The following is a 12485-nucleotide window of genomic DNA, read 5'->3' on the forward strand; positions in this document are numbered from 1 at the left end:
CCCTAACAAATATTTGATTATCAATTAATATGCTGAATATTTTATCAGTTTGTTTCTTCTATTGAATGTCAGAAAATAGTGAAATCGCCATATTTTCCCAGAGCCATAGGTGACATCTTGAAAATTGCTTGTTTAAGGATAATCCATTTATTATCACAAAAGCCTAAGAAAAATGGTACATATTCAAATTACACAACCTGAAACCTTTAAAATATTTGGCATTTTTATTTAAAAGATGTCTTTCAATAAATTGTTGAGTAACTGCTTGGTTAATTAAGCGTTCAGTCACACTCACCCAAAGACAAAACTAGAGATTGCCAGAAAGAGATTGCACAGATGCTTCATCTCCACATTTTTCATTGTGTAAAAGTGTAGCAGAAACACCTGTGAGTGTTATTCCCCTGTGCTGAACGCTGAAACAGAAAGACTAGAATTACACTACAATGTGTCATCAAGTTTCACTCCCCATACTGTTATCTTAGACTTTCAGGGCCATCTGTTGTACAGTTTGTATGCAAAGCAATACTCATGCATGCAATGCATAAGAGTGTGTGAAGATATATAAGATGAGATATTTAAATAGGCTTTAATCGCAGCTTAATGGAAGCTAAGTTGACATACACTACCGGTCAAAAGTTTTAGAACACACCAACTTTTCCAGAATTTAATTGAAAATGATGCAGTTTAATGTCTCAGTCTACTCTGAAATTAATGCACATTTGCAGCATTTAAAATTCTTTATTGAGCATGATAGTGTTTTGAAAGTAAAAAAAAAGATTCAAAATCACATTTTATGTTGGACTAAAGGACTAAAAAAAGACACAAAATGACCAAAAAAAGACACAAAATGACAAAAAAAGACACCAAAAGACACACAATGACCAAAAAAAGACACACAATGACCAAAAAAGACACAAAATGACCAAAAAAAGACACAACAAATGACTTACAAAGACATGAAAAGAATTCAAAAATGGACAAAATAGCCCAAGACTCCATAGAGTTAAGTTGTTAACCCATTTCTTGTTCCCTGAAAAAGGCCTACTTGTATAATTCTGAAATGTACATTATTTTTCAGTTTTGGTTAAGCTTACCTTTTTTTATTTACCTCTGGCAGTTCACCACTTACCTTTGTACCCTTTCAAGCTGTTCATTTGACTTGAACTGCTTGAATTTCAATAAAAAATGGAAAAATTGGGGTCTTCTAAAACTTTTGACCGGGAGTGTATATGAAAGCAGGTCTATATATTTTTAGAGGCTAGTTGACCTAAAATTACAATCAAAAACATGCAGGTAGGAACCAAACTCTCCTTTAATGCAGCAGGAGAGGTGTGTCGTGTTTTGGGGTTTCCTGTAACAGATGTTTAATTAAATATTTTTTTATTGGCATATTATTATCAAAAGAAATCCCTTATTATCTGCAGCTGAATTTACAGACGACTGAGCCAAACCAAAGCTTCACATAGAAGTGCATGAAATGCAATTAAATACAGGATTGACAAAGGTGAAAGAAACGCTATATAGGGGACACTATTCCCTAGCAACTGATAATTACTATATAATGAGAGAGAACAACCACCCTTTGTCTTCAGATCAGCTTTTAGTGTTTGTTTGAATATCCTCAGGGGTCCTGAACTGTTTGCAGCGTGAAGTCAAATTATTCCAGAAGGAGATGTTAAGACAGTCTGTTCATTTTTCTTCCTGTTTTACAATGACACCAATGAAAGTGTATTACTGCTTTCATTTCAGGTCAAACATCAACATAAACGACGTCTTGGGGAACTACTCCCTTACACTGATTGACACTTTAGACACCCTACTGGTAAGTAATACTCTTTGTGTTATGCAATGTACTGCAAACATTTCCTTCCCTTTGTATGTCTCTTATTGTGACATAGGAGTTGGAAACAGAAGAGTCGGCTCTGTGCAGGATTGGTTATATGCTTTACCCAATAGTTAATAGATATTAACCCATAAGAACCCAGACCCAGTAATCCTTAAAAAGGAAAATTATGGTGGATATACCACCGACCAAGTGGACCTTATGATATTTCTTATTTTTAAATAAATAAACTAGACACATTTTCTGCTTGCAGAAACACAAATTTGCCTTTTTCTTTGCATCTCCACAACATTTATCAAAATTGTGACATTAATAGTGCTGTTTAACAATAAATTATTTTTTAGATTTGTTTTTAACTAACAAAATAATATTAAATCAATAATAAATAAAAACAAATAACCATCTGCCTTTTTTGTTTTCATCTCCACAACATATATCAAACTTGTGATTTTATTTGTGCTGTCAGACAACAAATTCCATTTCAGATTTGTTTTTAAGTAACAAAATAGTAATAAATCGATAATAAATAAATATAAATAACACTGCCTTAATGGACGGCTTCTCAACAAGCTACTGTAGCTGGAGAACACTAAAAAACACACTTATGTACTTGAGAAAACATACATGAACATTACAAGAGCATTTAAAATGTTTGTGACACCCGTGTCACCGTGGGTTCTTATGGGTTAAAACATTAACTTTAACTGCTCAATTGATAAGCAGCTTAATCCATTTTGTGAAGTAAAAGTTAGATTTTTTTTTCTCTCCTGTTGTCTTAACATCACCTGTTTTGCAAACAAGCAGTGTTTTGCACCACATTCAGTGGCCCAGTGGTTAGCACTTCCTATGTTTTAAGTTGTCTGTTTTGTGCCACAGTCAAAACTTCCACTGACATTGAGTCAGGTGGAGTAGAGTTTCCAAGCTGCATGAGGGTGTGAATGTTGCTGTGTCAGCCCAGGAACTAACAGCCTCTTAAGGCACCACAATAATCTGTGTGCAAAAACATGTGACAGTTACACAAACATGCACCACACTCTTTTCATGAAGTTGTAGCTCCATATCTATAATAATAAGGATGGAATTTGGGCAAAATACCTAGAAGCCATTCGGTAGTTATGTGAGCAGATAAGTTTGTTTATACACTATACCATGGTTACACAATGTGTTTCTCTACAGGTGCTCGGCAATGTGACAGAGTTCCAGAAAGCTGTCAAGCTGGTTATAGATACTGTATCTTTTGACAAGGACTCCACTGTGCAAGTATTTGAGGCAAACATCAGGTACAAAATGTTTCTGTTATTTGAGTCGTACAGAAGAAGAAACTGTCCAGATTGTTAACGTTTTTAAGTCACAATGTACACTATTGGTCAAAAGTTTTAGAACACCCCATTTTTTCCAGTTTTTTATTGAAATTCAAGCAGTTCAAGTCAAATGAACAGCTTGAAAGGGTACAAAGCTAAGTGGTGAACTGCCAGAGGTAAATAAAAAAAGGTAAGGTTAACCAAAACTGAAAAATAATGTACATTTCAGAATTATACAAGTAGGCCTTTTTCAGGGAACAAGAAATGGGTTAACAACTTAACTCTATGGAGTCTTGGGCTATTTTGTCCATTTTTTAAATTATTTTCATGTCTTTGTAAGTAATTTTGTGTCTTGTTTTGGTCATTTTGTGTCTTTTTTAGTCATTTTGTGTCTTTTGGTGTCTTTTTGTGATTTTGTGTCTTTTTTTAGTCCTTTAGTCCAACATAAAATGTGATTTTGAATCTTTTTTTTACTTTCAAAACACTATCATGCTCAATAAAGAATTAAAAATGTTGCAAATGTGCATTAATTTCAGAGTAGACTGAGACATTAAACTGCATCATTTTCAATTAAATTCTGGAAAAGTTGGTGTGTTCTAAAACTTTTGACCAGTAGTGTATATAATGCCTGCCAAAAATGACCTGGATTTTTCCATAATGATCACAAATACAATCGGTTTCTGTATGGAACCCCTGTGTACCATCTCTCTCTCTCTCCTTTGAAGGATCCTGGGAAGCCTTATCTCATCTCACATCTTGCTGACGGACCCCAAACATCCATTCGGCAAGGTCGGCATTGACGGTTACGATAATGAGCTGCTTCACTTGGCTCATGACTTGGCTGTCCGCTTACTGCCGGCCTTTGAGAACACCAGCACAGGCATTCCTTACCCCAGGGTGAGTAACACTGTTAGAAATTGCATGCTAATATACACACAAGGTACCCAAACAGTCACAGTGCAACCTGAAGCAGTTATCGTGCGAGTGAAGCAGCGTGACCTTCAGCATCTTTGTTGATTTGTTTCTGAAATGCAGGTGAACCTGAAGACCGGAGTTCCTCCTGATAGCATCAATGAGACGTGCACTGCAGGAGCCGGGTCCCTGCTGGTGGAATTTGGGATTTTGAGCCGATTGATTGGAGATTCCACGTTTGAGTGGGTGGCCAGGCGAGCCGTCAGAGCTCTGTGGAACCTGAGGAGCAACGAAACTGGTCTGTTAGGTAAGTACAGGTTTGTAGTTATGTAAAGAGACTTTTTCTCCTTTTCTTCATTTCTGTTTTTGCTTTCTTGTTGTTGTTTTCTTATTTAAAGCAACGACAAGGAACTTGAAGAACCAAATCTGGTTGTGTTTGCATTTGATTTGGAAGCAAATGAAAGAAAGATGTAACTTGTTTTTTATGCTTTTTCTCTTGTAACACAGCTGCTCTCTATTTGTGGCGATGTGACATTAATAGCTGTAATATGACAATGCTGAAACAAACAAAACTCTTTTAAGCCACCAATGAAAATTAATTTATTGATCCAAAACCACATCTTGCAAAGTATTTCATAAATAAAACAGACATATTACATACCTGTCTGAAGGCAGAGGGTCAATTCAGGACCATTTTTCTTTTCTTTTTTTCAGGATTTTTCTAATCCTTTCAAATTCTCTCCATCCATTGAATGGCCGACCGAGGTTGACTCGTGTTTTTGCTCATGGGCCATGGTTGCTTTTAGTTATTATTGTCCTTTTTGGTCAATTGTTTTCTTTTTCTCTTTGCTGGTCCTGCCCCAGTACCAGGCATAACTACAAAATCTAATATAAAAAAATAAAATTCTCTAAAGAAAAATCTTTCTCTGCTTCCTTTTAACTGGCTAACAGTCTGCATTTCTAGTTAAAAACTCCTTGAAGTTGCTTTAAGCTTCTATCCAACATGGTTTAGTCTGTAAATATGATGCCTATAATTATCATAGAATTTAAATCATTTTTCTGTGATTTCTGTCTGTCTTTAGGGAATGTAGTTAATATCCAAACAGGCCAGTGGGTTGGCAAGCAGAGTGGTCTGGGAGCCGGTATGGACTCCTTCTATGAGTATTTGCTCAAATCATACCTGCTTTTTGGTGAAAAAGAGGACCACAAGATGTTCCAAGCTGCTTATGAGAGCATTCAGAACCACATGAGGAGAGGGTGAGTCCCACACGGAGAGAGAGTGACACTGAGTCAATCAATCAATCAATCAAACTTTATTTATATAGCGCTTTTCATACATATAAATGCAACTCAAAGTGCTTTACAAAAGCCATCAGCCCGTCAAGAGTGAGTGTGACTGGGATTTTTCCCAGCTTTGATGAGTTTCACACGAGGTTACACCTGAAACAGGAAACTTTCTCCGTGATGTAAACGATCCTGGTGTAGGATTGGTCAATTAATGAGGAAATAAAACTGCTCGTGGTTTCCAGTATTGTTTGTCATTCTGGAGGATGTGAAAAGCCGAATCGTAAAGAAACGTAACACTTTCTTCCGCCTCAGCAACCAGTGATAATAAACCTTGAGCAAGGGACACAAGCATCACTTTTCTAGTTTAGCTGGTCTGGTCAGGTGCATTGTGTTTGCTTCTGTATATGAATCATAGACTCTGTAAAAAATGTAAAAGAACTGCCTGACTCCTCTGAACAAAAAGGTGAAGCGTGGGAGAGGTAAGGCACCTGTGACGACACCTGCCTGTCAGTTAAAGTGACTACCGTATTTTCCGGACTATAAGTCGCTCCGGAGTACAAGTCGCACCAGCCATAAAATGCATAATAAAGAAGGAAAAAACATATATAAGTCGCACTGGAGTATAAGTCGCATTTTTGGGGGAAATTTATTTGATAAAATCCAACACCAAGAACAGACATGTCATCTTGAAAGGCAATTTCAAATAAAAATAGAATAGAGGCAACAACAGGCTGAATAATTGTACGGTATGCTTACGTTACATGACACAACTGAGAACGTGCCTGGTATGTTAACATAAGATATTAAGAGTTATACAGATAACTATAGCATAAATAACATGCTAAGAAGTTTACCAAACCATCCGTGTCACTCCAAATAACTAAAATCCAATGAAGTCTTCATCCTCGGTGTCACTTTTAAACAACTCCGCTAACTCCGGAGGTAGAAGATGCGGCACTTCTTCTTCTACGTCGCTTACGTCAGACTCATCCTCATACTCGGCCTAGAGCGCCCTCTTGCGGTTTAGTGTGAAAATAACATGTGAAATGATATACTGCTAATAATGTGTTAATAATTTCACACATAAGTCGCTCCAGAGTATAAGTTGCACCCCCGGCCAAACTATGAAAAAAACTGCGACTTATAGTCCGGAAAATACGGTATGTCCTTAATTATGCATAACTTTAAGCTTTAATATAATTTAAACTCGATAGTTTTATAAAAATGTACTCCTTTACAGTTGGCAACATCGAGACACTTAACAATTGAGGCCAAAGCGTTTTTATGTACGAGGCTGTAAACATTTTTATTCCTGCTGTAAAGTTGGGCATTTTATCATTGGGGTCTATGGGGATTGACTCGCTTTTGCAACCAGCTACAAACTGCAGCTTTTGGCATTTAAGTGTTGGCTTCATTTTTGCAGCATTCAACATTTCCACTTGTAATGATGGTGTTGATGGAAAAAAAACAAACAAAAAAACAAACTTAGTAGTAGTGTGACATGTTGTGAACCCTCTTCTGCCTCTGTGTTTTCCAGGAGAGAGTCATGTAATGAAGGAGAGGGTGACCCGCCTCTTTATGTTAATGTGAACATGTTCAGTGGTGAAATAATGAACACCTGGATTGACTCCCTTCAGGCCTTTTTTCCTGGGCTGCAGGTTAAATTATGCACTTTCAGCTATGACAGATCTTCTAAACATAAGTGTGAAATATGTGTTTTTGCACTCGACTAAAGTACAGTGTTGCTGCTCCGTACCAGGTGCTGAACGGTGATGTAGATAATGCAATTTGCCTGCACGCCTTCTACTATGCCATCTGGAAACGCTTTGGGGCTTTGCCAGAGAGATACAACTGGCAGCTGCAGGCTCCAGATGTGCTCTTCTACCCTTTAAGACCAGAACTGGTGGAGTCCACCTACCTGCTGTACCAGGTAACACCACTCACTTCAGTCCCAGCTAGGCAGAATCCTTGGCTTTCTTTTCTACTTTTACCCTTTTATTTGTCTTTTTTTCATCCTCTGTAGCAGATAAAAATGAAATTCAAAAAGTATTTGAGAGCTTATACCCGTGGCTTTCATACGAAGTTGAGTTTATTTGTCCAAACCTTCAATAAAGTTTTTTAAAAAATCAACAAACTCAGCAAATGTTACATTTGACTGAATAAAAAATCCTATGCATAATACTAATACATGCCCATTAGCAAGATGCAAACGTGATATGACCATTGGAAGAACAAGACATAGTTCTCATTAGCCTACTGTAATAATTTAAAAAAAAATTATCATAATAATAATAATAATAATAATAATAAATAATAATAATACATTTTATATATTGCACTTTTCAGGGTACTCAACGACGCATGAAGTAATATAAGACATAAACAGTCATGATTTCTTATATCATCATCACAATCAATTATTATTATTATTAATATTAATATATTATTAATAATATTATTATAATCTCCAGATTTTTATTTTATTTTTTTTATTTTTATCTCTAACTCTGTTTTGGATTGAGCTTTTATTACTATTTTATTCTATTTTATTTTATTGTTTTACTGTTTTTAGTATTTTATTGTTTTTCATTGTTTTTATTTATACCTATTTGTGTATGATGTATTCTATTTTAATAACTGTACAGCACTTTGGTCAACTGAGGTTGTTTTTTAAATGTGCTCTATAAATAAACTTTGACTTGACTTGACTTGACCTGTTTGTAACTGCACCTGTGCTGGAGCTGGTTTGTTATCTTTTGCTCAAGAGATATTTTTTCTCCACTTTCCAAAGGCGACCAAAAATCCTTTCTATTTGCATGTTGGAATGGATATTCTTCAGAGCCTTGAGAAAAACGCCAAAGTCAGGTATGGAACACGTCATATTACACAGGGGATGCACATTTTTGGGTGGTGCTATCCACATGTTTAGCCCCGTTGCTCATTCCATGAATGCACGATCCTTACAAGCTGTACCTCGTTGTAAAGGTGACTAATCAGGCTTTCCAACAATATACAATTCATCACCAGTTGGTATTATTAAAAGGGCAGTTTTTATTCATCATTGATTTATTCGTATAACAAGTGCCTGCCACGGCCACTAGGGGGCGCTTTTGAGGTGGCCCAATATCCAGATTTGTTTGAAACATATTCACCAACACATCTACCAAATTTCATGCTTTTATCACAAAATGAACGATTGTTCAGCTAATCCGCCCCACTATATATGCCTTTTATAGTTTTACGGTGCTTTGTTTTTGCTTTGAGCTGAGCAGAACTGTGTGGTTTGCAGATGTGGGTATGCCACTCTCCACCACGTGGTGGACAAATCCAAAGAGGACCGCATGGAGAGCTTCTTCCTCAGTGAGACATGCAAATACCTTTACCTGGTAAGTTACAGCAAGAACATGCCAGAGATACACCTGTGTAATGTACACTACTGGTCAAAAGTTTTAGAACACACCAACTTTTCCAGAATTTAATTGAAAATGATGCAGTTTAATGTCTCAGTGTACTCTGAAATGAATGCACATTTGCAACATTTAAAATTCTTTATTGAGCATGATAGTGTTTTGAAAGTAAAAAAAAAGATTCAAAATCACATTTTATGTTGGACTAAAGGACTAAAAAGAGACACAAAATGACAAAAAAGACACCAAAAGACACAAAATGACTAAAAAAAGACACAAAATGACAAAAAAGACACAAAATGACAAAAAAGACACCAAAAGACACAAAAAGACCAAAAAAAGACAAAAAAAAGACACAAAAAGACCAAAAAAAGACACAAAATGACAAAAAAGACACCAAAAGACACAAAATGACCAAAAAAGACACAAAATGACTAAAAAAAGACACAAAAAGACCAAAAAAAGACAAAATGACAAAAAAGACACCAAAAGACACAAAAAGACCAAAAAAAGACACAAAATGACAAAAAAGACACAAAATGACTAAAAAAGGACACAAAATTACAAAAAAAAAGACACAAAATGACAAAAAAGACACCAAAAGACACAAAATGACTAAAAAAAGACACAAAATGACCAAAAAAAGACACAAAATGACAAAGAAGACACCAAAAGACACAAAATGACTAAAAAAAGACACAAAAAGACCAAAAAAAGACACAAAAAGACCAAAAAAAGACACAAAATGACAAAAAAGACACAAAATGACTTACAAAGACATGAAAATAATTCAAAAATGGACAAAATAGCCCAAGACTCCATAGAGTTAAGTTGTTAACCCATTTCTTGTTCCCTGAAAAAAGGCCTACTTGTATAATTCTGAAATGTACATTATTTTTCAGTTTTGGTTAAGCTTACCTTTTTTTATTTACCTCTGGCAGTTCACCACTTACCTTTGTACCCTTTCAAGCTGTTCATTTGACTTGAACTGCTTGAATTTCAATAAAAAACTGGAAAAATTGGGCTGTTCTAAAACTTTTGACCGGTAGTGTACATTCATATGATTGAGTGATATAAGACTATATAATTGTAATAAAAGCTATTAGAATACACTGAAAATGATCTTTTCCTGGATTTTAAAGACTGGAGTGTAGTTTACCATTCTAGCTTAGCAAAAACGTCATTATAGCCTCTTTTCACTAATTTCTTATATTATTAGTTATGACTGCAATTAATGTATATTTTTTTATTCATCCATTCATCATTAGCCTAGTTATGTGGGGAAACAATGCCCATCACAATTTTCTAGAGATCTCAATAGCTTCTTAATATTTATTGTAAACCCAGAAATATTTACAACTAATACAGCACTCAGAGAGTGGTGCCTTCATGTGCTTCTCCAATGGTCCGATAATTTTTTTTAAAACTCAGAGCTTTAAAAAAAAACACATTGATAGGTTTCTAGCATTTTCATTACAATGCAAAACAAAGGAAACGGATCAGGTGAGCCATGAAATATGATTTGGAACTAATTTTTCCTGATTATTCAAACACCACTAGAATACAGCACATGCTTTATCTTGAAATCTTACCCAAAACAAAAATTAATAATAGTATCGTAATAATAATATTAATAATAATAATTATAATTATATTAATAATAGCTGCCTCATGATTTGGATTTGCTTCAAAATGTAGTTTAGTTTAGTAAGAAAACATAGCCTCCTTGGCGGAGGTAATGATATAAAATGGATAAAAACAGAAACATTCGACAAGCTGGAAAGAGGAAACATTTAGCTCTTCTAAAAAAAAAAAAAAAAAGATGAATCGTTCTTTTCATTAGATACCCTGAGCATTTATTCAAAAGTATGATCTTATCTGGATTTGTTGGTGTCCCCCAGCCTTTTTGGCTCATCTCTTTCCGTACTGTCATAATAATAATAATAATAATAATCCATTTTATTTATAAGCGCCTTTCAGAACACCCAAGGTCACTTTACAAAAAAGCATAAAATAATTTAAAAACAGTGGCAACAAAATAAAACATCAAACAGTATTGAGATGGTGAGTGGGTGACTAGGTGGTGTATGCTTGTCTGAACAGATGAGTGAACAAAATACATTTGAAGAAAAACAAGTAGCCTTACATACAAACAATAATTTATAAGAGAATATATCACATCTTGAAAGAGTGAACAGTATTTTATATTTGGCACACAGACAAATATAATAATAATAAAAAGACACAAAAAGACCAAAAAAAGACACAAAATGACAAAAAAGACACCAAAAGACACAAAATGACTAAAAAAAAGACACAAAAAGACAAAAAAAAGACACAAAATGACAAAAAAGACACCAAAAGACACAAAAAGACCAAAAAAAGACACAAAATGACAAAAAAGACACAAAATGACTAAAAAAGGACACAAAATTACCAAAAAAAAGACACAAAATGACAAAAAAGACACCAAAATGACTAAAAAAAGACACAAAATGACCAAAAAAAGACACAAAATGACAAAAAAGACACCAAAAGACACAAAATGACTAAAAAAAGACACAAAAAGACCAAAAAAAAAGACACAAAAAGACCAAAAAAAGACACAAAATGACAAAAAAGACAACAAAAGACACAAAATGACTTACAAAGTATTTTATATTTGGCACACAGACAAATATAATAATAATAATAATATATAAAACAAAACATTTTGTCTTGCATTGCAGCTGTTTGACGAGGACAACCCGCTTCACAAATCCGACAACAAGTACATCTTCACCACAGAGGGCCACGTGGTGCCTATAGACAAGCGCTTCAGGGAGAAACAGTGGAATGACTTGTTTCCTTGTGAAGAGGGCTGGCTGGCCGAACGACAAACGCCAAACAACCGGCCGCCGCCGAGCAACATCAGCAACGTAAGGCCACCATCCTCGCCCGACCACTAATCATGTCTCATCTCGAATGATAGACTCATTAATTATCCTTCACTGCTTATCTGAACTCGGGCCGCAGTGAGGCGGGGTGCACCCTGGACAGACTAACACACGGCTGACACATAGAGACAGAAATACCAATCACGCTCTCATTGACTACTACGGACAATTTAGAGTCACCAGTTAAAGCTAAGCTGCATGTCTTTGGACTGTGGGAGGAAGCTGAAAGGACCCGGAGAGAACCCACGCTGACACGGGGAGAACATGCAAACTCCACACAGAAGAGCTGCAAGCCCTGTAGCCCGTAACTTATATTGTGATTTACTAACTCATTTTAAAAAGACATTCTATGATATTGTGTATTTTCTCCATCGTATATTTAGTTTCTCCCGTTTCTCTCTCTAACAGTGCAACAGGATCCCAGAGGAGCGGCGATACACTCTGCCCCTGAAGAGCGTCTACATGAGGCAGATCGATCACATGGTGGGACTTTTCTGAGGAAGAGGAAGAGGAAGCACGTTGGTGACTCTGACATGAAACAGGCCTTCAGCGCAGCACGCCCCCCCCCCCCCCCTCAGGTGCAGATGTGGTGAGGTTAAAAATGATCCACCACCGTTGGTCAAAATCCTCGTTCAATCCGTTCCGCTGCTCAGGATCCAGACAGGAAAAACGGACAGTAAAGGAAAGCAGCTTGATCACTTTGCTGTATTATTTACAAGTGTGTGTGTGTGGGGGGGGGGATTTTTGCTCTTCGGTGGGAGAGCATGTGGTCAACCAACATGGTCTCACAGAAATCCGT

At 36.0% G+C, this 12485-nt stretch overlaps 1 protein-coding gene across 1 annotated transcript in view; it reads left to right on the forward strand.

Moving 5' to 3' along the window:
• The window catches only part of edem1 (ER degradation enhancer, mannosidase alpha-like 1), a 14117-nt gene extending 1632 nt beyond the window's left edge, over positions 1-12485 (forward strand). Inside the window, exons 2-12 of the mRNA XM_059329223.1 lie at positions 1750-1822; positions 3020-3123; positions 3870-4041; positions 4180-4363; positions 5139-5313; positions 6881-7001; positions 7103-7273; positions 8135-8208; positions 8633-8729; positions 11480-11668; positions 12095-12485. Of these exons, the coding sequence (XP_059185206.1) occupies positions 1750-1822; positions 3020-3123; positions 3870-4041; positions 4180-4363; positions 5139-5313; positions 6881-7001; positions 7103-7273; positions 8135-8208; positions 8633-8729; positions 11480-11668; positions 12095-12184 (1450 nt within the window). The 3' untranslated portion in view covers positions 12185-12485. The remainder of the gene's footprint in view (positions 1-1749; positions 1823-3019; positions 3124-3869; positions 4042-4179; positions 4364-5138; positions 5314-6880; positions 7002-7102; positions 7274-8134; positions 8209-8632; positions 8730-11479; positions 11669-12094) is intronic.

This window comes from Centropristis striata, chromosome 3 (genome assembly GCF_030273125.1).
Source record: "Centropristis striata isolate RG_2023a ecotype Rhode Island chromosome 3, C.striata_1.0, whole genome shotgun sequence".
Lineage (NCBI taxonomy): Eukaryota > Metazoa > Chordata > Actinopteri > Perciformes > Serranidae > Centropristis > Centropristis striata.